The 27863-nt window shown below is 34.7% G+C and overlaps 1 protein-coding gene across 1 annotated transcript; it reads right to left on the bottom strand.

Moving 5' to 3' along the window:
* Window positions 1–208: 208 nt before the first annotated feature.
* On the bottom strand, window positions 209–11338 carry LOC105453918. Its single transcript, XM_011696196.1, has 13 exons — window positions 10923–11338; window positions 10516–10691; window positions 10217–10429; window positions 9908–10076; window positions 9415–9644; window positions 9071–9261; window positions 7639–7696; window positions 5688–5907; window positions 5289–5461; window positions 2148–2360; window positions 1825–1993; window positions 1322–1557; window positions 209–1176 (listed from the first exon to the last, which is right to left on the bottom strand). Exons 1-13 carry the CDS (start codon window positions 11119–11121, stop codon window positions 568–570), a joined length of 2856 nt encoding a protein of 951 aa, XP_011694498.1. The 5' UTR covers window positions 11122–11338; the 3' UTR covers window positions 209–567.
* Window positions 11339–27863: the final 16525 nt, after the last annotated feature.

Genomic DNA, 27863 nt, shown 5'->3' with positions numbered 1-27863 from the left:
TAAGACACTATAACATACAAGTTATATCAAAAATATATATTAAAGTAAATTGATAAATTGATAAAGACTACAGAATATAGAAGAATAAAAAATAAAGGAAATAAAAGGAACAAAATTGTATATATATTTTGCATATTAAGGGACACGGTAGTCTTTTAAGTATATTTATTATAAAGCTATGAATATATTTTTATTATTGTCTATTAAGCACTATTATTTTTTTTGGTAAAGAAAATATTGCAAAATAGATTAATTGTTAAAAATGACGTGAGATTTTTGCAATCTTAAATGATTCTTTTAATATATATGTATATGAATAATTTTATATACAATATCTACATATAATATTAGAAAACAATTTACTATTTTACAGATGCTAAGTTGCATAAAACGAGTTTAAAATCAAAGTAAATTGTGAAAGTTTTTAATGTGTACGAATCACATTAAAACATATATATTTTTACAAATTTTTGTAGATTCCTATTTATTGCATACAAATTTGAATATGTTCTTGGCATATGTTTCATTTTTTTTTTAAGAAAAGTTTTTTTAGAAATATTTTTTATATTATTTATTATATTTATCATGCTTATTGGATTTATTGGGTTCATCATTCTTATCAAAATACCAAGGCCTACCATGCAAGGGTCCACCGCGCCAAGGTCCACCGTACCAAGGGCCACCGTGCCAAGGTCCACCGGGACCAGGTCCACCGTGCCAAGGTCCACCGGGACCAGGTCCACCGTGCCAAGGTCCACCGGGACCAGGTCCACCGTGCCAAGGTCCACCGGGACCAGGTCCACCGTGCCAAGGTCCACCGGGACCAGGTCCACCGTGCCAAGGTCCACCAGGGCCAGGTCCACCGTGACCATGTCCACCGTGGCCATGTCCACCGGGACCAGGTCTATGGGTAGGTTTAGGGGTAGGTTTAGGCGTAGGTTTAGGGGTAGGTTTAGGGGTAGTATGATCCCCGTTACAAGAAGCAAAACAATCTGTCTCGTCCCATATTTGCCCCATATCCATTGCGAGAATGCGAAAGTTTGTCTCGTTTGTATTTAATGTACCAGTCATGACACGTTGGAAACTATTTGTCATGACCATCAACTGTTTTCCATGATTTACAACTTTCATCCCACTTGCAAATTGTAACCTTTCGGGATCTTGCGCAATGACCACCTGAAAATTGCTTTTCATGTTATATGAATTAAAATTATTCCGATAATCATTATTAAGAAACGAAACAATATTGGAGTATGAATATTTGAAATAATTTATTATCGAACAATATATATAAAGAAAAATTACGTTTTAAATATCTTACCGTATTGTCGGAAGTAAATTGTTTACTAGCATCTTGGCACAAAATGGATGTGTCGGGAATATTGCTAAAAAATATTGCGCATTGTTTGGATGCTATCGCTGCCGTTTGACCAGACAACGTACCCGCCAGTTGGGTTAGTTTATCAACCTCGTTTTCGTTTAGTTCCTTACAGTCTTGTTGAGTACAGATATCCATCTTATACATTTCGTTTCCCCCCAAGATGCCGTAGAACAATTCTAAAACATTTGCAATGGAGATATTAACAATCGCAAAGACTAACAGTATGGCATTACTTACTGACGAGGTCTTTATCTTCTTACTGTTCTATCTGTTAGCTAAGCGTAAATATGTATAAGTATAGATAAGAAAACAAAAACAAATGGAAATGATACGACTTGAATATCAGGTTGAAGATGGATTTTAAATTTATACGTGTCACGTACAATGCAACGAGTTTATATAATAATTGAAATAATTTTCTTTGTATTAAAAAATTTATTTACCTTTCTGAATGAGCGTTAAACCCAAAATACCGTCCTCCAAATAAAAACTCTCGTTTTCTATCGTAAAATTGGGATTAGTCGTCTTCATGTAATTAGATTCGATTCGGCAAAAGCCTGAATTTTCGTTGTATATCGCTAAACCGAAACCTTCTATGTCAGCCATAAATACCTGCATGTATACGTCTTTCTATGTTAGTCTATTACTTAATTAATGACAGAATAATTACGTTCCTCAACTTAAGTCACAAGATGTGACATATATTTGCATGAGAGCGGAACAAAGAGCTTGTATTATTGCGATTAAAAACGTGAGGAGTACTAACGGTCGCATTATTTATGTGTTTGCAATCTCGTACGTAAGCAAGCGGCGTTACGAGCAATCCAGTGCCATTTTTGTTATTAGCGATATGTGGTGGGATAATAATTTGTTTAACGAGCATATCATTTTCTAAATCGAAGACTAATAATTTCGGAGGACAAACTGCTTCTTCCCCGATTTTGCCACAATCCAGAACGAACATGTGATTGCATTTGATCTAATGAAAAAAGAAATTGATTTGCACAATATAAAATAAAAATATATTATTTGCAATTTCTATATATTGCTTAAAAAAAAGAAATACTCACAGACACCCGATATACACTTATAATGCCGCTGCAATCATTCTCATTGTACCATGACCAATTTGGATACGGTTCCAAAAGTGGACCCCCTGGTCCTATTTCGTTAGAAACTGTCATCAGACTCGCTGGTACCCCTTTGTCTCTTACCGAAGTGACGAATATTCTACCATCTACAAAAATTTGATTTATAAAAAATTGCATGCTATTTAGACATGTTTCACAAAAATATATTATAATACTATTGCAACGGTAATGCTATATTTATTCTTCCTTCAACACATTTAATAGAACATTGATCATAATGACATATTATATTAATAAGTTGCTGGTATAAAACTAGTATTTAAATTTTAAGAAAATTTTGGTAAAGTATTTAATTGTTTTCAAAAAATAAATATGACATTGTAATTTACATTTTCATGTAAAATTACATAGAAATTTAATTATTTTACTTTCAATAATATTGATCTACCTTGTGTCTTGTCCACGTCATATAAAACGCATGCGTTACGAATATATATGCCAGAATTTATCGCGTTCTCTTCATGCTTTTTATCTTCCCAGAGAAAATCGACGTATTTCCAATCGTACACATCTTCTAGTACAACACTAAAACTTATAGTTACGGCCGTCAAAATTAATGTGACCAACAAAGAATTCCTCATTTTCAGCGAAACGAAAAATTGTTATTACATCACAAAATAATAATGCAACTAAGCTCTATCGATAGACACGTATTTCGCAAGTGCGAATCTATTAATGATAGCTTGCACGATGTTGGCTGACATTTACGGAAAGTTTCTAACTCTATGCATATGAAAATACCTTTCAGGAAAACTATTATTATACTGGCGATAAACAATTGTGGCCTCGTTTAAAGTCATTCGATTCATGCTATTGATAATAACACTTGCTACAGGTGCAGTATATAGAATTTTATCTTATCAATGGGACTTTCAGGAACGGAAAATGCCGTTTTATTTGTTATGTAATATATTTTTATTTCTCTGCTTTGCGTTTTACAATTGTGAAATAAGAGCACAGCAGTGTTTAAATAAAGATATTGCTTTATATAATTACTTAATTATTAACAATGTGTTAATTCTGAAATTGTGCATAATCAATTGCATATTATACGTTTTATTTACGTATGTTTTTTAAAGCAAAATCTTTTTAAAACAATCATTTTATCTTCTAGAAAAAATAAAAATAGCCAAAGATATCAAGATATTAACATCTAGGATATCTAGGTATATAGTGCACTTTATGATGCTATATGCTATTTAACCAATTATATAACCAACTGCACCCACAAGGTTTAGGCTTCCGATGGAAACATTCTGTCTGCTTTCGTATAGACTCCATTTTTATTTGGGTTATGCGAAAGTTCGTCTTTGTTATGTCTAATTTGTTGTTAACGACAAGCTGAAGGTTGTTTGATAGAATCATCAGTCTAACCCCCCCAACTGTTTTACGAATAACTTTTAGTCCACTCACATATGGCAGTTTTTCGGAATCTTGCGCAATGACATGCTAAAAGGGATATACATGCAACATTATATATATTTTACTTTACAGCAATGAAAATGATCGTATATCAATAAATCATTATCAACAGATGCAATAAATATTCAAAATAATTTGTTATCATGATAACGTATAGAGAATAATTATATTCAAATATCTTACAGTGTTACTAGGATTGAATTTGTGGGTAGCATCCGCGCATAGAATGGACATTTCCGGGACGTTGCTGAAAAATAATACACCACCCATGGATGCTATCGGTCCCGTTTGGTTAGATAATACACCCGCCAATTCAGTTAAACTATTAGCTTGGCTGTTGTTTAGATGTTGACATTGTTGTAGATCGAGGGTGTTCATCTTATATACCTTAAGCCCCGCTAATGGAGAATAATACAAACCTAAAACATTTTTTAAACACGGATATTAACAATCGGAATGATTAACGAATAAATGAACGAAAATTAATAACATCGATTTAATTATAGAAACGTTTTTTATGCTTCATTTTTGTTCATAAAGCAATTTTAGTCGTGAAGCGTAAATATGCCTAACTATTAATATTGAAAAATAAATGAACAGAATAAATATGATGCAAAAATCAAATTGAAGTGGGACTTTAATTTATTAGCACTTACTCACGTGTCGTAATAAGCTTACATAACAATTTATATAATTTTTGTGTTAAAAACTGAGTACTTGCCTTGACAAATACGTGTTAATCCGAGAATTCCATCATCCAAACGAAATCTCTCGTTTTTTATGGTGAAATCAGGATCAGTTGGTTTCATGAAATCAGATTCAATTCTGCAGAAGCCTGAACGTTTGTTGTATATCACTAAACCGAAACCCGTAGTGTCAGCCATATATATCTGTATACAATTTTTTGTGTTAATCTATTATTTAATTAATATAATAGTTATATTCTCAATTAAGTCACAGAATGTACCGTATATTTATACGAGTACGGAACAAAGAGTATGTATGATTGTTGTGACTAAAAAACGTATAAGAAATACTACTAACGGTCGCATCATCTATGTGACTGCAATTGTGAATATCAGCATATGGCGTAACGAGCAATCCACTACCTTTTTGGTTTTTAGCGAATTGTGGTGGGATAATAATTTTCTTAACGAGCTTATTGTTTGTTAACTCGAAGATTAATAGTTTCGGATCACAAACCGCGTTGCCCTCGATTGTGCCAGAATCCAAAATAAATATGTGATTGCATTTGATCTAATGTAAAAAAAATAAATGTGCATATTACAAAATAATAATGATTTGCAATATATTTAAAAAATACTAATACTCACGTGTACTCGATATACTCTTATAATTTTGTCGCAATTAGTCTTATTATTCTCATTATACCATGTCCAATCTGGATACGGTTTTATAACGTTACCTCCCGGTACTTTTTTGGTTAAAACTGTCCCCACAGTAGCGGCAGCTCCCTTCCCTACCATAGTAACGAATATTCTACTATCTATAAGAAGTGTGATTGTAAAGATTTTACATGATTAGAATATGTATTTATTGTAAAAATGTTATAACTGTACTACAATAATTTGTTGCATTGGTAACATATAAATATAAATAAGTATAGGTCATAATGACGTTATAATGACGTTAATAATAGCTTTTATATAGAAAGATATTTATATTACGTATAAAATTATTGCTATTTCTTTGAATAACAATAGTTTACTTACTATCAGCGTCTACGTCGTACATAACGCAAGCGCTGGCGTTATAAATACCATTTTTTGTCAATTTATCCTTCTGTCCTTTTTTCCACCGATACTCACAATATTTCCATTCGGTTACATCTTCCAGCTTGAGAAGATCAGCAGATAAACTAAAGCTTATACAGGCAATTGTTAAAATTAATACAATAAATAATGGATTCGTCATTTTCGTTATAACGGATGGTCAACATAAAATGACTGAATTTTATTGATAGATACGTATTTTGCAAGAGTGAATGCGGTAGTAACGGGTTGTATAATGTTAGACAATATTCACTTCAGGCTTATGTTGAAACTATGCAGACGTTTACACAGGACTTAGCTTACATAGTCATTTTTAGAAGATATTAAGGACGTTACAGAACTTCGCCATTAAGATAGAACTCACAATTAGTTTAAATGCAGTCTTTAAAAGTACCCTCATTATATATGTCTGCAATATCGCAATAGTTCAAATTTAGTGTTTAAAAGTTATATATTCTAGCATTATCGATAATAATAATTATTGTGAGAGTATGTAATGCGCAATACGTTATCTTATCAAATTCTTAAGGCCTTGAGGAATGAAAGATAATGTATTTGTTGTATAAGAAATACTGGCAAGAGGAACATTGTCAGAAAAATAGATAGTTCAGCTATTAAACCGTTTAATCTTTGTTTGTTACTCTTATTATTATTTATAATTGTAAAAAATAATACAAATTTACTCATATATATATATATATATATATATATATATATATATATATACACATATTCTCTATTAATTAAATTTTAACTTTATTTAAATATGTTTTATCTCAAATTATTTAAAAAAGTTGAGTATATTTTGTAAGATTTCAGTTGCATTTTGTATTTGTGGTAAAAATTGTTATATGTTTACTTTCATATATTTAATTGTGCATCAGGCATTTTACAATTATGTAAAATACATCTCTTCCATTTTTATAAATATTATTCAAATATAATGAAATTATTTTTAAATATTAATTTAATTAAGATTCATATTAATTAACATCTATGCCATTTATATCTAGGTTACGCATAAAATTCACAAGAATCTTGTCACACATTTGTGGGTGACGATTTTATTTATCCGATTAAAAATGTTTTTAAGTATTTTTAAGACGTTAAAGAAACAATATATAAATTATATATAAAAAAAACAATAAAATATTAAAATAGTTCACTAGATTTTTATTAAGTTCAATGCCAAAATCAGTTTGGCAGTCGAAGTGTTGAATTTAGCCCCGGTTCGAGTAACAGTAAATAATTTTTATATTATAACAAAAAGAAGTAGTTCGCTCGCCGAACAACATTAGCGAAACAACTACAGCGTATTATATGAACCAAGTGACGATAAAATTATACGAGTTAAATGCAGAGGAGGATAGGTTTCCGAGACGTTGCCGTCGGAAAAAGCGCACTATCCATTTTACACGTCTATTACGTTCCGTTACTGCTGGTACACTCGCATTGTCCTTACAACGCGAAGCTATCGCCACCGTCATTGCGACAGAGAGTTTAATCTCGTTACTCGTCATTTCATTCCTAGTGTTTCTTGTCAGTCGGTCGCGAACGCGAACGCGACCGTAAATGCGACGGCGAAAACGCCGGCGGGTCTCTCTCTCTCTCTCTCTCTTCGGCGGATTGGACGTTAACGTTAATTCACCACGCCAGTATTCGCGGACTTCAAACGAATCCAGTCCAGGTTTACATTCACGCTCGGTTTATCCCCGAGCTGTGCCGTCGCGAAAGGCGCAATGCAAACCGCGCTCGCGATAGCCCCCGCTTCTATGTGCTCAGGCCGATGCAAACGCTGCCTTGGACTAACGGGGTTAAGGATGAAATTGGATTTCCTCTTACTCCTCGGCAAAATGGCATTAAGAGTGAATCAAGATGGACTATAGCTCACTCTAAAATCATTGAATCCTCTGCTGAACTCTGCTCTCGGATCATATCTATGATATTGCCTACAATAATTTAAAAAACTGAAGACCCAAACGATAAAAGAACAATTCAGGAAAATATTGTAAGACAAGACAACATTGCGGACGGTTAATAATAATATAAATCACGTATTTTTTGACTCTCATAACATTTGAAGCATTAATTAATACAGATATAAGCGATTCCGTAACGAATATCTGTTTTGAATAAAATAGTTGAACGCGTCATATCGCTCTACGTATAGCGTATTATTTTGTTATAATAAATCGTTAACCAATCTATTCTTTGCAAATCAAGCGCAATATTCTTTGAAAAATTACAATATAAAAATCTTATTAAATTGATTGACGAACGAGCCGAGAGCGAAATGACTCTTTCCACTAATTTTAATTGTATCTCAATATTTAACGACTCCAGGTTGGTTAAAACAATTTGTACCCTTGCTGTCGTCCTGGCGAGTGTGGTCGTTCACGAACCACACGACATGCATCTCTCGTTCAGTTTTGACGTTTTCTCGTCTCTCTTTCTCTCTCTCTCTCTCTCTCTCTCCTCTCCCCTTCCTCCTCGTCACTTTCGTCTCTCTCGCATCTTCTCTGTCGGAATGATTCATCCTTTTTCCTCGTAGATATTTTGCATACACGGCTATCGGGATTTACTTTTTATTTTAGCGGTTCAGTCCTCCGAAACACCGCGAGCAATGCCACGTGAATCGAACTCGGAATAGCCCTGCTCAATCCGACGAGTAACTCTGATGAGATTGTTCTCGTCTAATCGAATGACAGTAGAAAAACGCTTCTAGCGTGTATGTCTAATGAAAACTTAAATGCGACATCATCGCATTCCCTTTCTCTTTGTCATGACAAGTTTTATATAAAAGAATAAAATCTGGTTCTGCGCAACAATATTATTGTCGCTCAATTTATTCGAACTGTAACTTAACTAAAATTATAGTTACAAAAAAAAGCGCTATTAATCTTTCTTCAACAAAACACTTGAATCTATTATACAACAGAACATATTAAACGTTAAATAGAATGTTAGCTTGTCAATGGGACCTTCAGGAATGGAAAAAACCGTATTTCTTATGTAATTTATCTTTTATTTTCTTTATTTTTTGTTTTACAATTGTGAAATAAGAGCATAGTGGCTGCAACAGTTTTTAAATAAAGAAGTTGTTTTTGAATAATTATTTAGTTATTAATAATGTATTAATTTTGAAAATGTTTATAGCCAGTCGTACATTATGCTTTTTATTTTTTTAATGTATGCTTCTCAAAAATCTTTTTGAAACAATTATTTTATCTTTTAGGGAAAATAAAAATTGCCAAGGTCTACGATATCAAGTATATCTTATGTTGTTTCTTACAACCATCAAGGTTTATGGTCACCACCACTACCAATGACTGAAACAATTTGTCTGCTCTGTTATTTGTCTCATATCCATTTGGAAAATACGAAAGTTTATCTCGTTTAGGTTTAATATATTATTCAAAACAAGTTGAATCCGGTTTATTGCAACTAGTATTTTATTCCACTTCGCTTTTAGTCCACTCACAAATTGCATTTTGGAATCTTGCACAATGACCTCCTAAAAGTGGATATTTTATTTTACAACAATTAAAATCATTATCAACAAGTCGTTATTAACAGACGTAATAATGTTAATAGAATAGCAGTAGAAATATTCAAAAGAATTTGTTTTGAATAATGTATAGAGAATAATTATATTCGAATATCTTACAGTGTTGCTAGGATCGAATTTGCGGGTAGCATCCGCGCACAGAATGGACATTTCCGGGACGTTGCTGAAAAATAATACATTACCCTTGGATGCTATCGGTCCCGTTTGGCCAGATAATGTACCCGCCAATTTAGTTAATCTATTAGCTTGGCTATTGCTTAGAGTTTGTTTTAGATCATTTATGTTCATCTTATGTACTTTATGCCCCGCTAAAGGAGCATATAACAAACCTAAAACATTTGCAACGCAGATGTTAACAATTGGAAAAATTAACGAATGCCATTGATTATTTACAGAAAAGCTTTCCGCGTTTCATATTTTTATTAGTCATAAAGCGTAAGTATGCATAACTGTTGATATTAAAAAATAAATAGATGGAAATAATGACGCAAGTATCAAGTTGAAGTAAGACTTAAATTCTTTAGCACTTACGTGGCGTAATAAGCTTACATAACACTTTAAATAATTTTGGTGTTAAGAACTGAATACTTGCTTTGACGAATACGTGCTAATCCGAGAGTACCGTCTTCTAAATAAAAACTAATGTTTTGTATGGTAAAATTAGGATGAGTTGGTTTCATGAAATCAGATTCAATTCTGTAGAAGCCTGAACGTCTGTTGTATGTCACCAAACCGTTACCCTTAATGTCAGACATATATACCTGTATGTACACATTTATTTTGTGTTAATCTATTATTACTTAAGAACAGTTGTATTCCGAATGAAGTCACAAGATGTATATTTGCACAAGTACGAAACAAAGATCATGTACTATGTGACTAAAAACATGCGAATACTAACGGTCGCATCATGTATGCGGTGGCAATCTTTAACATAAGCGAGTGGTGTTACGAACAATCCAGTGCCATTTTTGTTAGTAGCGATATGTGGTGGGATAATTCTTTTATGAACAAGTTTATTTCTGCCTAAATCGAAGACTAATAGTTTCGGAGGACAAACTTTATCGTCTCCGATTTGGCCACAATCCAAAACGAACATGTGGTTGCATTTAATCTAATGCAGAAAAAAATAGATACATATTACAAAATAATAAGTATTTTGCAATAGCTATATATGGCTTGAGAAATACTGATACTCACTGATACCCGGTATACACTTATAATTTTTTTACAATTAGTCTCGTTACCATTATTATACCATGACCAATCTGGATACGGTCTTAAAAGTCGTCCTCCCTTTCCTTCTTTGTCACTAATTGTCGCCAGACTAGCTGGTACTCCCTTCTCTGTTACCACAGTAACGAATATTCTACCATCTATAAGAAGTGTGAGTGTAAAGATTTTGTGTGCTTATAATATGTTGTATTTATCGCAAAAATGTTATAACTGTACTGTAGAAATAACATTTGTTGCATTAACAACGTACAAATATAATTGAGTATGGATTGTAATGACATCTTAAATCCTATACTAATAAGTTTTTAAATATAAAGATATTTATATTTTATATAAAATTACTGCCATTTCTTTGAATAATATCAACCTACCTTGCGATTGGTCTACATCGTATATAACGCACGAGCTAGCGTTATAATTGCCAGATTCTATCGCTTTTTGCCTCTGCATTTCATTTGACCACAAATAATCAATATATTTAAATTCGGTTATTGTTTGCAGTTTAACAGATGAGCTGAAGCTCATATTGGCAAATGTTAAAATTAATACAATAAATAATAGATTTGTCATTTTCACTGTAACGAATGGTCACCGATAGACATAAAATGACTGAGTTTCACTGACAGATGCGTATCTTGCAACAGGGAACGCGGTAATAACAAATAATACAATGTTAGACAATATTCACTGCAGGTTTATATTGAAACTGTACAGAAGTTTATGCAGAACTTAGTTTATATAGCAACTTTTAGAAGATATTAACCTTAGTTAAAAAGCAACTTAATTTGAAACCCTCACAACCGAACGCGAAATTGTAACATTTAAAAGTTGTGCGTTCTAGTATTATTGATAACAATAATTGTTATAGGAGTATATGCGCAATATGTTTTTAGTTATCTTATCAATAAGTCCTTGAGCAACCGCAAGATAATGCATTTGTTATATAGGAAATACTGGAAGACAGTGAACAAGTTGCTTTATACAAGAATTTACATAAATATTTAATTATTTACGTATTAATTTTAAAGTTGCGCAATTGTACATTATGCTTTTTATATTTCATCACATATGTATGTTTTTTAGATAAAACTTTTTTTTAAACAGTTATTCTATTTTCTTGTAAAAATAAAGGTCAAATTATAAAATATCATGGTGCAAGGTGCACAGGTTTATGATAAGTGATTTTAAGAAGCAAAATAATTTCTTTCTTTTCGCATTTGCGCTATATTCATCTGGAGAATGCGGAAATATATCGTTTAGATTTAATATATTATAGAAAAAACTTGACGTCTGTTTGTTGATAAGGACTTTTCCTTCACTATTTTTAATTTTTATTCCACTTACATATTACAATCTTTCTGAATTTTGCGCAAAAATATTCTAAATATATATTTTACTTTACAAAAATTAAAGTCGTGTCAATATAAACCGTTATCAATATATGTATATATATATATATATCCATCGTGAATATTTTATATATATATCCATCGTGTATATATATATATATATATATATATATATATATATATCCATTGTGAATATTTTACTCCGTTAAAGCAACAGAGAAGAAACATTTGTAACACAAATACCAACAATCGCATAGATTATCTAATGCCATTATTTACAGAAAAATTCTACGCTTACATGTTTTTGTTAATCATAAAACATAAACATGTATAACTATTAATATTGAAAAGTAAAGAAACAGATGTTATAATATTATATGATGCAGGTGTTAAATTAAAGCGGGACCTCGAGCGGGACTTAATTCTGTAGCTTTTACTTCTGTAACTTTACGATGGAATACGCTTATATAATACATAACAATGAATTTTTTTACATAATTTTGTGCGTATTTAGAATATATATTTATAGCAAATATATCATAATTACGTTGCAGCAATATTATTTATCTATTGCATTGAATGTATAAACAACGTAATTAAATATAGATTGTAATGGTGTTAAATTCTTATACATTAACCCATAAAGGACACCTCTCTTTTGAATGATTTTGTTTAACACAAAATTTGAAAACAATTACGTTTTTTTATAATTTTTCGGAAAATTTAATATTACCAATTGATTGATCAAACAATTTTACATTGAGAAACACATTTTGCTTTAATTTTGCTTTTTATTTTCAAAAGATATAAAACTTTAAAAAAATTCGCTTGGTGCGAATTCGCATCCAGGTGCCCTTTACGGGTTAATAAGTTTTTGTTAATACAACGATATTATATTTGGTATAAAATTAATGATTTTCTCAGTCTACCCCTGGCGCCTTATTCGTATCGTATATAATGATTGTTTCATTATATAACTACGTCTAATAAAAAAATGGCAAATATAACGCTAACATTATATTTGCCATTTTTTTATTAGGCGCTTCCGTTCGACATTTTTATAATCAACATATTTTCAGTGCTTCAGCTCTTCCAGTTTAACATCAAAGTTTATGCTATCATCAGAATTAATACAATAAATAGTGTCAGTAAATACGTCATTTTCAATGCAATGAATTATTGATTCACACTTTTGGTTGAGATAATTATTGGTACACACAATAAAATGACTGACAATGAGTTTCAGCAATATGTATAGATATGTTTCGCAAGAATAAATGCGGCTTACGCAAGGTTAAGCAATATTCATTGTAGGAGTTTCTGTAGTTATTTGTAGAAACAATTTTCAGAATGACTCTTATTATATGGCATTATTAGTCAAGAACTATGACGCCATTTAAAGTTATTAGTGATGATAATAATAATTGTTGCAGGTATGTGCGCAATACGTTATCTTATCATTGTATCCTTGAAACGCGTAAGATAAAATATTCGTTATAAATATAAGAAATACACAGTGAATATATGAAAAAAGTTATGCTATAGAAAGGTATCGTTAAACCTTTGTCTATATCACTTTTGTGCATTAAGTATATAAAAAATGATATAAAAACAGTGCAAATTGTGTGACTATACATATATATATATTTTTCAAAAATTAAATTTTGCTCCTGTTTAAATACAGTTACATCTCAAGAGACTTATAAATGGTCTAAATATATTTTAATTTTATTTTTTTTCTGTTCGTGACATTATTTGTTGTATATTTCATTTCATATGTTATGTATTAAGCTTTTACAATTGTGTGAAATGTGTCTTTGAGTTTTACAAATATTATTGAAATTCAAATTATGTCTGAATACTGATTCGATTAACATTCACATTCTACTTTGATTGCCGACCATGTCGTCCATAGTACAAGTCCATAGTGCTGCTTATTAAATTAATTGGAGTAAACTAAAATTATATTTTCTATAATTTATGAATAATGTCGCACGGAATTTTCAAATCCACGCATATCTTGTCACACAATACTGCCTTACAAAAATCTTATTCGCGTTAATAACTTCGCAATCGAAATAAAGAAAAATAAAATGAAAGAAGAGAAGCCGCCGGGATGTGCTTTCGGGAAATTAAAGCACCGTAAACAACGAGAGATGTCTCACACGTGCATACATTTATCATTATTGGCACGGGTGTACGAACAATAAAAATTGAAACAGGAGCGACACCTCGAGGTCTCGGCGAGCCTCTAGACGCGAGTCAAATAACAGCTATTTTATTTTATTTCGTTCCTCACAGCGGACCATTGGCGTTTGTTTGTCTTTTCATCTCCACAGGAAGCAACAACGGAAACGTTTTAATTTAGTTTGTTGTCGAGTGGGAGCCGCTCGAAGAGTATGGAAAGCGAACGCGCAGCGAGCAACATATTTCGCAGAGAACCGCGTTTCATTACCTAACTCTGTATATTTCCATATTGGAACGTTTATTCATTTTGTCGCATGCGAAAGGCCCGAGCCTGGAATTTCGCGGACGCGCGGCTGATGCATGTTAAAAATGCAGCGTCGAGCTTTCAGAAATTTTAATAACGCGTTCTGTTATCGATTCGCCGACATTGTAACGGTTAATTGACGCGTATCTCGCGGAATTGCGCGCGTTTTCTGGCAAAGCGGTGAAAAGTTCCTGGCTCGAATTCGTTTCTCGGATGGTTTATCGGTTCGAAGGGCTCCCCACAGAACAATGGCACCCTGGAGAGTGGATTGGCAATGGCGGCGATGGTATCCCTCGTCCCTCTTGTTATCGCTAGGCTTGTCTAGCGAGGCAAAAGATGCGAGCGCACCCTCGAGACGCCAGGTAAGTTCCCAATGAGCCGAAGTCAGCACGTCACGGAAGATTAAGCTCCCTAAAGCACCGAAATTCCGTCGCGTGAAGGACGGTAATCGACTAGAATGGACGAAAGCTGGCCGACAATAATTTTCAAAAAAAAGTGAGCAAGAGGTCCGGTCCTTTTAATCAAAAGCTTTCGTTACGTGAAGTACTTTATATAGGTACAATCGTAAAACTGGACCATCCGCAATAATTTTATGCTATACTATAAAAAGATTGTATTTGTTAACAAATAAGTCCTGTTTAATCGCACAAAGTTCTCCTTCTCTTCTGAAAATTTTCGAGATTTATGAAATTTATGTCTAAATATTTTATTCCTTAAATTTAAAGTTAGATCGCAGGATATGTTGGACTGTTACACTTGGCAACAGAAATCAGCGAGAAAGAAGCGCGAATATTAAATTCATAAATTATATCGTGTACGACGTGTGCGACGACCGAATAGAGCGCAAATAAGAGTATAAGGAAGTGGATAACTTTCCGCGAATTTTTCGACCTCGTATGTTATCCGCCGGTTTGTGCTGTCCGATTGCCACCAGCCAGCAGCCACCGCATCTAACTCAGCTTGCCGTTCTGCCGACTTTCTTTCGATAACTTCGATACTTTTCAAGCAGCCATAGTTCGTGGTTTGCTTGCTGTACGCGAATTACGAAATTAAGTGGGAAAATTCCCGCATTATAATTCTTATGTTCTTTTTTACATTCAAAAGATTTAATTTTGCAAAAACAGTTTGTAAAAATCATAATAAGAGGAATATTGTTTTGCGAGAAATGTAATTTAAATGTTTCAGGACGTAATACAATGTCAATCTTAACAAAGAAAATTTGATTGAAACAGAAAAGGTTATCGGAATGAAATTAATATTTTTGTGCTGGTCAATATGACAAATTTAATAAGTATCAATTAATCAAATAATGAATATTTTCTGTCATTCGCATAGTTTAAAATTTGTATTAGATTGCAGTATATATATAGCTTAATGCATTACTACATATTTTACTTTAAGCGTATTGGAGAACGAAACGTAATGGGAAGGAACGCTTTGATTACAAATAAAGTAAGGAATTGAGAGAACTTACGAGACTGAGAGTGAAACGTTTATAACACATTGGCAGAATTTTGAAAGTTTCGCGTTACGACCCGCTTTCTCGGTAAGAACTTCTAAAGTTGGGGTACCACGGAGCGCGCCGGTGCAAGATTTAAGTGTGCAACGATATTTTTCCTCCATGATTTCTGCGAAAATTATTACCGCGACTCTCTCTCTCTCTCTCTCTCTCTCTCTCTCTCTTTCTCTCTCTTTCTCGATGGAGGGGGCAGTTCTATATATCGATCCCCACGGGGGAAAGTAATTTACGGAATCGAAACAATAGTTCCGTGAAATATACGCACGTAATCTGCGCACCGTAGTCTGCATCGTAAAACGTTGAGGAGATCGCTGAACCGCTAACTTACGCTCCGGAAAACAATTTGTATATAGGAACCACACTTATTGTTAGTCTTTTTTATTTATCTCGAAATGTAAGCTCGATCGCGCGACGCCGACGACGGTTCAGGCTCGGGAGGTGTGCGCGCGTATCACGATGATAAAAGAAAAGGTAGACAGGGAGGACCGTTTAAAACGGGGGTCCCATGAAAACCGCGCGCAATCAATAATGGTTATCAATCCGACCGCCGATCATTTTAACTGGCGGCGCTTTTCCTTTTCTCTACGTATGTTGCGGCGACCTGCATTCAGCGCATTTTGCGCGTGTCACACATTTACACAATGGCACGATAGATGACACGCTGTGTCACTTTTACGTTCCTTTTTTTTCCGCGAGCGAAATGCTAATTGTTAGTTGATAAATATTCTTCGTTGGCTCAGCGAATCTTTACATTTATTTATAATAATAAACTCTTGTATTAGCACAAGCCAGAGAAGAAATGGCAATATTTTTCAACACGAAAATTTGAATTGAAACTTTCTCAAATTTATTATTGATTCTATTAAATGAAAGAGTTTTTGATACTTTTTTTACGTTTTTGGAGATAATGCAAGATGATACAACGATGCGATATGCATCGATATTTGCTCGAGTTGATGGAAGAATAATCAGTTGAGAATTAACTGATATCTCTTAATTAGCGAAAAATTCAAAGCGCGACGCGAGATATTCGAATTCAAACATTGGTAAAGAAGTAATTATTTGCCCGTGAATATCAAGCGGCGGAATAATTGCAATTTCTCATTCCTTGTAGATTCTTGCTTTAGACGAATAAATGGCGCGAAATATCTGCTTCGATAAATAATCCTCGTCTCTCTGTATATGCTTACTAATTGTCAATCGTAGAAATTAATTAATCGTCGCAACTAATGTCGTTAATTGTTACGAGGGAAAACAGCACGATGACAGACGACGGAGCGAATGGTGGCACAGTGACTTTGTATATATGTATAATACATATTATTACGTGCTGTATGCTCAGCACAGATATTTCGTGCCAGCCAATTCGTCGCTGCCACGAAATATTTGACAGAATACATTACAGACTAAATTATCTATTCTGTCCCTTGTATTTTAAATTAATTTCATCGAATAGTCTATTATCGCGCAATAAATCTGACACGTCTGTTTGAAGAATGAAATCTACCTCATTTTGATCGAAAAGATATTTATGCAAGTTAATCGGTTATATCGCTTTTTGCCAAGCAGATATCAGGCAGGATTTCGTTGAATGTACGTGGAGAGAAATTTAATTATGTTGTCGGATTGTTTTGAGAAGAAGATCTGTGCTTACTGTTATTTCAGCATCTATATAATATATAATTAAACGAATGTCTGCGATTTCCTTTGATGGTGATAGTACAAAATACTCCGTTATATACATTTTACTGCGAAAAAATTTGATCATGCATTTCATAGAACTTGTATTTTTAAAAGTACAGTGTGTTTCCGTAACGAATACATTCAACGATTTTGATATTTAGAAGTAGAAATTTAACGAATCTACGCGATGATAGATTTATATTTTTATTATTATAAATTTTTAATGGCGCATGAAAGAGTTGAGTTGTAACTCAAAATGTTAGAATTTTTTTCATAGAAGCGATGTTAATTCATTATTGGAAACGTCGAAACTTTATTTGAAATATTTTGAACTCAATGCTTTCATGAACATTCCAATTTTTTTAAACGTTCGGTTTTTAAAGTTTTGTTTTTTATTGAATCTACTGGAGAGTACTCTTTTTTCGAGAAAAATTGTTACATACAATATATGTATATCAATATATATTTTACTTATTTACTTATAATATTTGTTTGATTAAGAGTGAATATCTTTTCTAAAGAAAAATATGCTGGATCAAAAAATAGAACTGAATTCTGATAGCGGTGTGTTGGCAGAATATTATGGTACCCAAGGGAAAAATGGTTCTCGTATACTTCGTAGTAAAATTAAAAAAAAAAGAACGCACTGCGCCCGAGTTGATAAGCTGCTAGTTTTCGTTCGTTCCTCCGAACAACGGGTGAACGCTTTATTGCTGAAGACGTTATAAAGTACAATATGACTCACTAGCGTCTTGCAATTTTCCATTGTACAGCTGATTTGATTAAACGCTAAGCCGGGCTTCAGTCGAGACATGAAACGAAGTATAATTCATGGTTTAATTAAAGACGCGCCCGGGAATAACGATTTTGCTGAAATATCTAAAAATTAGCTAGATGCAGATCTGAAAATAATTTCTGTTAAATAATCAAAACAATTATGTAAAACGCTCAAGCGTGATGGATAATGCTGCAACTTTTGACAGTCTAGTAATCAGATTAAGCTACATAATTATTTTAATAGTCCAACAAAATTATCGTCAAATCTCTATCTAGCTAAATTTTTAGATACTTCGGCAAAATTATATTCTTTCCACTCACTTGATTATTATTAGCACGATCACGTTTTCTTAACAACACGTAAATATTAAATTTAATTGTTTAGCACCTAGCTGTACAATTGCAGTTATTATAAACAGAAAAAATCGTGAAAATTTTTTATTGCACTTAACGTAATTGTTTCTAGTTTTTTATAGCCATATTTTTTAAAGTTTTAAAAAAGCTGTTTCTTCAAATGCTTTTTTATTTAATTGGGTCCTTAAGTAATTAAACAGCATAGACGCAAACAAGCGTCGTGCATTCTGGTTGCCGTTATATACGTGTCTCGTATAGAGGTGGACATTAATGTCCTCTCTTGGGCAATTTAGTGCATATCGTATGACCAGAATATTATGAACGTTCATGTGCGCGTCGGTCAAAATAACCAAAGTACTGAAACATGCTGCAATACGCATAAAGTACGATCGTGTGTATATTTAGAAGCTTCATCGCAGAGATAAATCTTTTGTTTTTCGCGATACTTTGCTCATATGTTTAATTAAGTAGTAAAAAGATAAACATCATAATTTCATGGCTGTCTTTAAAAATTGGAAGAAAAATTTTCATATTTTATATACTTGATTTTAAAAAATCTAGCATTTTTCAAAATAATTATTTTTGTTCGAATAATAATTGATTCAGCTGTATCATAAATATCGTTAATTTCACGAAGTATTTGAGCATTTTTTATCAGATCTTTTTTAAATAATATAAAAATTTATCGCATTATTTACCAATCTTTGCTGCACATTTTTCGTAATATTTTGTTGCGTGAAAAGAAATTACGCGTGGTAATTTCCAAAACTTCGCGAAAAATCGTGCAAAAATATGCAAAAAAAAGAGTATTTTCTCTTCGCTGGTGCTGTTTTGATGTTTCATGTAACAATGGTTGGGTAAACATGCAGATTATAATTAAGCTGAATAATTTTATTGTGCTCGTCAGTGGTCTAGCGATCAGAAAATATTTGACGATTAAACAACGTGGCCCTTATTTCAACGCGTAATTTCATTATAAGAAATGCTCCGGGCCCTGTAATGTTCGATCAGGCTGTGAAAGGTATTTCGAGAGTCGCACGTATTCAATTACGTGCTTAACAGGTTGAAAACGAAATTAGCCTCATGAGAGTGACCGCGCCCAACGGAATTCAGCCCCGTTGAAATGCATTCAAAACTCGTCCGCATCGCGCCATGTATTTTGGCCTGCACTTTGATATCATTACCCCCAGGCGCGTTAAACATTTCAGGAATGTTAGCGATACGTATCTATATACGCCGTGACATATGTTTCTGGTGATTTTCGTACGCGCTGCGCGATACCGAGGCACGCGCGTATTTGCGAATCGCGTATGGATTTCTGTCACTAATACGTAGATTATTCGCACAGTCGGGCCTGCAAGTTTCACAATAATCCTATAATGCACGCTCGCGAGTGAGATAAAAACAGTTTCGCTTATAAATATAATTCAGACTGTGTTTTAATAAAATCATACATATACTTTTTATGGTATTTAAGCATCTAGTTTTTTCTGTTTCATAAATTAACGAGTTTTCTCTTTTATTCGAATTTTTTTATTTTATTTTGTTTTGCGTAAAACCTTTGGAAGTAACGGGAACGCGCTAACAAAATTATTTTTGTAAAACCCGAATACCGGCTTTTATTGCTAAAAAAAACTTTATTACTAAATAATGAAAAGTGAGAAAAATATATAAATAATATTTTTAGAACAATAAAAATATAATCAATTAAAAATACAATTTACATCTCTATAATTTTAACGCATTCAACAAGAAGCGTCAATGAAGGTGTATGGGAGAATGAAACTTTCAGAAATCTATATATAGCACAGTCTGAAGGTAAAGCAAAGGCTTTTTTTACACATTTCCGAGAGTTTCTAGAAGAACTTGTTTTATCGTTAATGAAAAGCTTCTACAGCTTTTTATTTACATTCACCACGTCCGTTCGCATTTTATATATAATTAGAAGCCAAGGGAAGGGCTTTTTTCACAGTTTTTTTTATACATGTCTAACCCGTGCGTGAAGCTGCAGAAAAGAAAGAGTTAGGGCAGGGTACTACGTGTGCGTGTATAGGGCTGTTAAGTCGTTCGTAAACCAATGAAGCTAAAAATATTCCGACGGCGGGGATGAGGCGGAGAGACCCATAAATTCGGTGCCAGTACGATAAAACTCGCTGACACGGCAGAGACTGTAATTGCTCCGAGTGCCTCGTAAAGCGCGCATTTATAACAAGCGCATATACATATATCCCGCGAACATTGCGGCGCTTCGGGTGTATCGTGCTGCGAGCGGGCGGGCCAACTTTTTCGCTAACTCGTCGCTGCATGTGCAAAGACTTTGCAATGAAACCACCCGAAGTCGCGCGATGCTCAAAGACACAGTTTCCACGTTTTAATATCTCTGAGCGAAAGCTGCCTACATCGTTAATTATATGCTGCCCGAGTTTATAATACAATTGTGCAATACGAACGTAATAATCGTTTGCATTTGCAATTATTGTGTCTTGTACAAACAAGGCGTTTCGTTTTTACCGAGAGGTCAACCGCTACTAAAAAAAATGTACAGTGATTGTGCCAATTATGCCAATGCAACTTTATTGCTAGTATTGCTATTGTATAATTGCTTTCGTATTGTCATCTATTATCTCAGGTTCTACCATCTAATACCTCATATACTGCTACCTATTGTACAATATTGTCAAATATTGCTAATGTATTGCTAGGTTGATAGCGTATTACTAGTATTGTATTGTCGCAATACTAGCAATATATTCCTAAAAAATGTACACTGATTCCCATAGTGGTTGACCTCTCGGTTTTTACTTGAAAAGGAAAAATAATTCAAATCATTATTGATCTATATAAATTGAAATCACGGGGACAATTTTGTAATTATTCTCTTTTATAATTATAATCTTTACAAGGACGAATATATAAATTTCTCTCCTATTTTGCATGTAATTTGTTTAACAAATTTTGCGCAAGACACCGACGATGCATGAATGCTAATTTGAAAGTGCAATTGCAAGATTGAATCCGTTCCGTGTACGCGGGGATGTTATCTCACGTGCAAGTTCGATCTCGTCGTTAATGCATAAAGCATTTAGTCCTGACGTACATAACGATGGATTCACTTAGACCGGCAGTCAGCAAACGTAAATAGTGGCCATTGCGTTTCATCGTGATGCTATTATATTTCAATAACTGTACTCGCAAAAACAATTCTCATCCGTAATACAGTCAGAGAAATCTACATGCGATTGCACTGCGAATTTACCATTTGGTTTGGCTAGATTAGAGGCATTAATGTTTCGTGTGTTTTGCTCGTTCTCTTTTTCCAAAAAATAAAAATAAAAAAAACAAAAAAAAACCAAACGGATCAATCTGCATTTTCGCAAAGTATACATTTTTCAGATTTCAGCGCACGAAGTTATTAATTTAATCATCGGAATAACGTGATATAATTTTTTAATTTTGATTATAAAGAATGTTTATGTGACGGAAATATTAAAATACTCATTTAAATAAATCTAACGCAGATTGCGGGATCAACGACTCTAATTTATTTTACAGAGTATATTTCAATCAATTAACGAAATATTAAACAGAAAATTGCATAATGTTACATCTTTATTATCTCTAAAGTATGAAAGCTGATAAAAAGTGAAAAAGCTTGTCAGCCAAATATTATTTCAGATTTACACAGGATCGGCACAAGTCGTTTGTACTCGTATCCTTTGTTGCAGCTTAATCAATACTGCAATACATCAAATACATCAAATACATTTCCGATGGGTTCAATTCAGATGTGAGATAGGTCCGTTAAATCTATGCTTAGGCACGCTTAAGCTCGCGTTTGACCTCGATTGCATTACGGAGAGTTACTGCTAACGCGTATTATGATCCCAACTCATCTGAAATAAAATAATTTTAATAATTTTGCCGAATAATTTTCTCTCTTTTACCGAATATTACGATATTATTAGCTACATATCCGTATCGTAAGTACCTATAACTACTAAAAAGATTACACCTTGATGACACGTTAATTGAGACTTAAATAAGAGTTATGAAAGATAATTTATGGTGATGATAAATGATTTTTGCGAATTATATTAAATACGAGAGTGTGCAGACAGATAAATAAAGATTATTGCAGCAGTCGTTCATGTTGGGCAGGAGGCAAAAGAATCGTACACAAGTATGATTAACGGAACCATTAGTGTTGCTGTAGGACTAAAATCTGGGGCGGAAAATAGAGGGATACATACATACATACATATATATGTGTGTGTGTGTGTGTGTGAATATAGATATACGTATGTACGGTATATCGGAATTAATATCGACACGGGCAATGGCAGGCGTAACGGACGACTGTCAAAACAGTACCATTTCTCACGCCGTTATACCCAGCCCATTTAAGAGCCTCGTATACTCTCCTACACGGCTCGATCCGCGGCTCCAGTCCGCCTCGTCCCGTTTCGCACCACTTCTCCATAGCCTCGTATCGTTTCGCTTCCATGAGCCTTTATCGCTTTAAATCCGTGACGGCCGCACATCCGTGAACAAGTAAATAAAATAATTCACATTTCCTCTCTTCCCTCTTCCCTTTTAGTAGCCCACTCAGCGCGCGAGTTAACACATTCGAAGGAACGAAGGCTCGTGTAAAACTAAATGAGGATACCAATTAGACGAATACATAATTTATTGGCACTTCTGAGCTATTTGTGATTATAATTTATTGTATCTCATTGAAATTATCTATGTAGGAAAACGTCGAGGAAACGTTTTATCTTTAGCGAGGCCGTCCTCGTAATTGACTTTGTAGTTTCAAGCGCGAGCTATAAAAAGCGCGAAGGAAAATTCGCGACGCGGTGTAGGTGTCGCGCGCATGCTTGCAAGACCAATATTTCCGACGATCTATTTCCCATTAAATTTTCATCACGCTTTCAATAACACTACTTGTATAACAATCAATCTGCGGAGTGGGTGGCGTCCAATCAAGTGCGCCCGGATTATCCGGAAGTGATTTCGTTGGCTACGGGAGGCCGCGCACTTCTATCCATCACCCTCCGTATCCTTCCTGCTCGAGCGCAAAACTATCCCTACCCCCCTCCCCCTCCCCCCCATGTAAAGCTACATCGACGACACGGGCTCTCGCTTACGTATTCCGTGCAGTCGGCAATCCTAACGCGAGAGTGCTATAACTGGGAGGATTGAGATTGCGCGCAATGCGCTTATGACGATTTAGTGGCCCGATCGAGATGTTCGCTCCGCCGCGAACGGCGCGAGTCGAGCCACGAAGTTGTTGAAAAGATATTCTTAAACTCTGCAGAAATATTAAAAAATTCTGTGCAAAAAGTAGCGAAAAAGGGAATTATCTTCTTGTAATTAATATTAAGCTCGTTAAAACGACTTGATTTATATTCAGCAATTCTTGCGTTACTCTTGTAGATACAAAAAAAATCAGTATAAAAAAAGAGTGATATTAAAAAGAATACATTACGTTGTTATAAATTATATAAAAATACATGCGTGGTCTTTAGAATAAAATCGAGCGGATTATTTATTTTAAAAAATAGTTAATATTATTTTACATCTGCTAAAATATATATAACAAGATGTAAAATATGATAAAAGAACGTAAGTAAAATGTATCTATCATGATTGTAGATACGCCATTCTACTTCAACGTCGAAATAGCCAGTTATACATTAACATTTCGATGAAATCGATCGTTCACATAGACATGTACGCACACGATCTATTTCCATTAAACGTCATGTTTCACATAACGTATCCATCGTACGTGTCACGGAAGATCTAAGCGCAATTTCAGGATTGTCGAAGCGTCGACTTCGCGAAATTATTATCTGGAGGACGTGGCGCGATTGGGAAAACAAAGCGCCTTGAAACCCCGTTCAAATGATGCATCGGGCGTCGATAGATTCGCAAGCAATTTCCCATTTATTTCCTACGATTTTCTTATCTCGAAGAGGGATGAGAATACTCGCGAATGAAGCTTACATAACTTACTTGAGTCGCACCACATATAAAGGAAACATGAAATTAACTGAGTTCATTGAAATAACATTAAATAGATCGTAACAGAATATTTCGCGTATAGTTTAACTCTATTTTTAAGGAGAGTAAAAATATAGTATGGACGATTATTCGAGAAATTCAAGAATACGTATACGTTGTACTTCAGGAAAAAAAATTGCATGTATGAGTAACGAAAGATATTCTGTAGAATACATTGCCAGATTTGGAATTAACTGTACATCTAACAATTTAATGTTTTTTTTTTCAGATAAATCGGGATTTATCGTGACATGGGACGTTATCGAAGTTGCATTACACGACTTCTAATCTTCTGCCGCGAGCCGACCCGCAGTTTTCAAGTATCCTGACAGATCATCTCGTGCTAATCTCTTCATATCCCGCAACGCGCCATTAGAACTCGATGAGTAAATTTCAGTCCCTGGGCCAATTGTTCATGGTTGATTTGAATCGTTAATTGGGTACGCTTATCGTCTCACGTGCACATTGCCCACCCAGCGTTCTTGCGCGCTGGTGCATGCCACGTATACACGAATAAGTTAATCGCGCGAATTTGATCTTCGCCTTCGTTATAAAACGCGCACTTCTATGCTCACAAGGCAGGCAAGGCATTTGGGCCTGTCTCATTTAGTAACAAAACAGTTAGTCCTTTAGCAAAAGAAAGTTTTATTCTGATAAAAATTTCATAATATTAATTAATTCTCTCATTAAAAATTTAAAAAGTTTCTTCAGTAGTTCTATGTAGGTCTACGACATTCCGTTTGGCTCTACACAAATTTAATAAACTTTGATAAACTTGCACAAAGACACGTAACGTAGAATGCATGTATACATAACTTGAATTGTATAATAAATTGTAAATTCTTTATAGTTATATTAATAAAGATTTTTATAATATTTTTATATGATAAATCTTCAAACTGAAGAAATAAAAAGAGTTTACACTAATTAATTTCATTATATTGATAATGTCTACATATGAATATATTTATTTATAAACGGCATGAAAAGATGCAGCTTAAAATTCTTTGATGACTAGAAAATTATTTTATAATTCGAAGAAGATATTCGCTTTACTCGACAAAGATCTACATAGTTAGTTTCGGGTAACATCTGTCGCTAATTACTGCTCATCTAATCATCATCTTCCTTCAGAGCAAATTAGTCAATCTCTCTGTTCCAAGGAATTCAAAGAAGGAAAACTTTTTAACAAATTTTCTTAAGTTAAAATTCAAAATTTTTTCTTCTGCATTTTCTTTCTCAAACATTTTAATAATATCTACATAATTAACAAAGTTGTAAATATTGGTTCTAAGTATTAAATAATCCGAGCAGGATTATCCATTATCATTAGGAAATCTACGGTTCCCGTATCTGCGATCGTCGGCAGTGTCCATCCCACGAGAGACAAACGAGGCGTTAACGCCGCGCGCGATCGCGAGGTAGAAGCGGGTAAAGGATGAAAAAGTTCACTTGGCGAAAGGGTCGGGTGTATCAATCGTTGGGTTGTCTTCGAATTTGAGAGATAACCACCGGGGTTACCTCTCCCGGCGACGTTCAAAGAAAGTATCCGACCTGCTTTCGCCGACTGGATCGATGGCACCGAACTTGTCGTCGGGCAACGTATATAGTCGGACTACAGACTCGTTTATCCCTGCCAAGGACATTCAGACGTCCATTTACATGGTAACACGGCACGACGTCGACGTCGTGTAACTGCGCGAGTTTCCATCCGGCCACCCGACAAAAGGTTATTAGATCCTGACGACCTCCGCTCTCTCTGTTTCTCTCCTTTTGTCTCTCTCTGTCTCTCTCTCTCGTGGCTCGCTTACACGCGACGTTATGGCTCCTCCTCGGTCGACCCGTCGAAACAAAGTTTCTGGCGTGTACTTCGAGACTTGGAGGACGCAAACGTCGTCGGGCGCGCGTCATCGGGAGGAATCCCCGCAGCACGTCGTCGCCAGCCAGCGGCAGCGACATGCCGGAAGTTATCGAGAAACCCGGGAATACATAGAGGTTTACGTCGTATAACCACGTAAGACGTTAGAACAAAGGAGTCTTGACAGCTTCGTGTATACTCCGCCGCGGAAGCGCGAGCAGTCGCATCTGCGCTCTGTTCTTTCTTCACGGAGTATGTATACATTTGAGAATCAAATATATCTCCGCAAATTTGAGGATCGAACGAAATTTGCATTTAAATTAATTTACCCTACGATCTTAGCGGCCTTGCAATTACAATAAAATCCAATTGTTAAATGGAGAAAGATTTATCGAGCCTTCTCTTTATTTTCTCACGAGCTACAATAATGCTGGACGCGCGCTTGCTATACGAGCTGCATTTCCGATATGTAATACGTAAAGCGCGAAACTCTCATCCCAGTAGCGTGATGCATCGCGCAATTCTCTCGATCTCTCAGAGATTCACGGAAATATCAATGGCACAAATAACTGCATAAATTGCTCCCATCTGCAACTACTGTGGGGGAACTATTGCGCCGCGCATATATATAATCCCGCGGTGTACATATGTGTATATACGCGCGCGGGTACGTTACCGAAAGCTGATCAAGACGTTCGGGGCTGTGTCGTACATTACGGACGAATATCCCGTTCGCGACGCTCTAATTTGAGAGGACCGGGCGTAACGTCTCATAATCGATGACAAAGTACGTATTCGTGGCTGTTACCAGTGACGAATCGCTTATTGCTGAAACAATATCGTGCCGTTGCCTCCCGGTAAATCATCGGGGCTGCGGGAGTGATCTCTCCCTCTCGCCCGGGAACTCTAATTATCCCCGACGTTCCCGAGGCACTCACGATGTGACGTACAGGAGGAGATGATGATATCTGCTACCCTTCCAAGTTTACGGCGAAACTTTGTTTTCGCCGGATCGCCCAAGGACCCGTAAGCTCTCGCTCGCTCTCGTAACCGGCCCCGCGAGCGAAATCGTCGGGATCTAATAACCTTTTGTTCAGAGAGAGAGCTGGTGGCTCTACATGAGGCACTACTCTTACACCGCAAATAGTCACTTTGTTGTGATTCGTTCGGATTTGGGTGAAGCTCTGTGCAGTGAACCGAGGGAAATTGTTAAAC

This window comes from Wasmannia auropunctata, unplaced genomic scaffold (assembly GCF_000956235.1).
Source record: "Wasmannia auropunctata unplaced genomic scaffold, wasmannia.A_1.0 LD335994.1, whole genome shotgun sequence".
Taxonomy (NCBI): domain Eukaryota; kingdom Metazoa; phylum Arthropoda; class Insecta; order Hymenoptera; family Formicidae; genus Wasmannia; species Wasmannia auropunctata.
The sequence above is the reverse complement of the archived record's forward strand: the minus strand, read 5'-3'. Positions and strand labels throughout refer to the sequence as shown.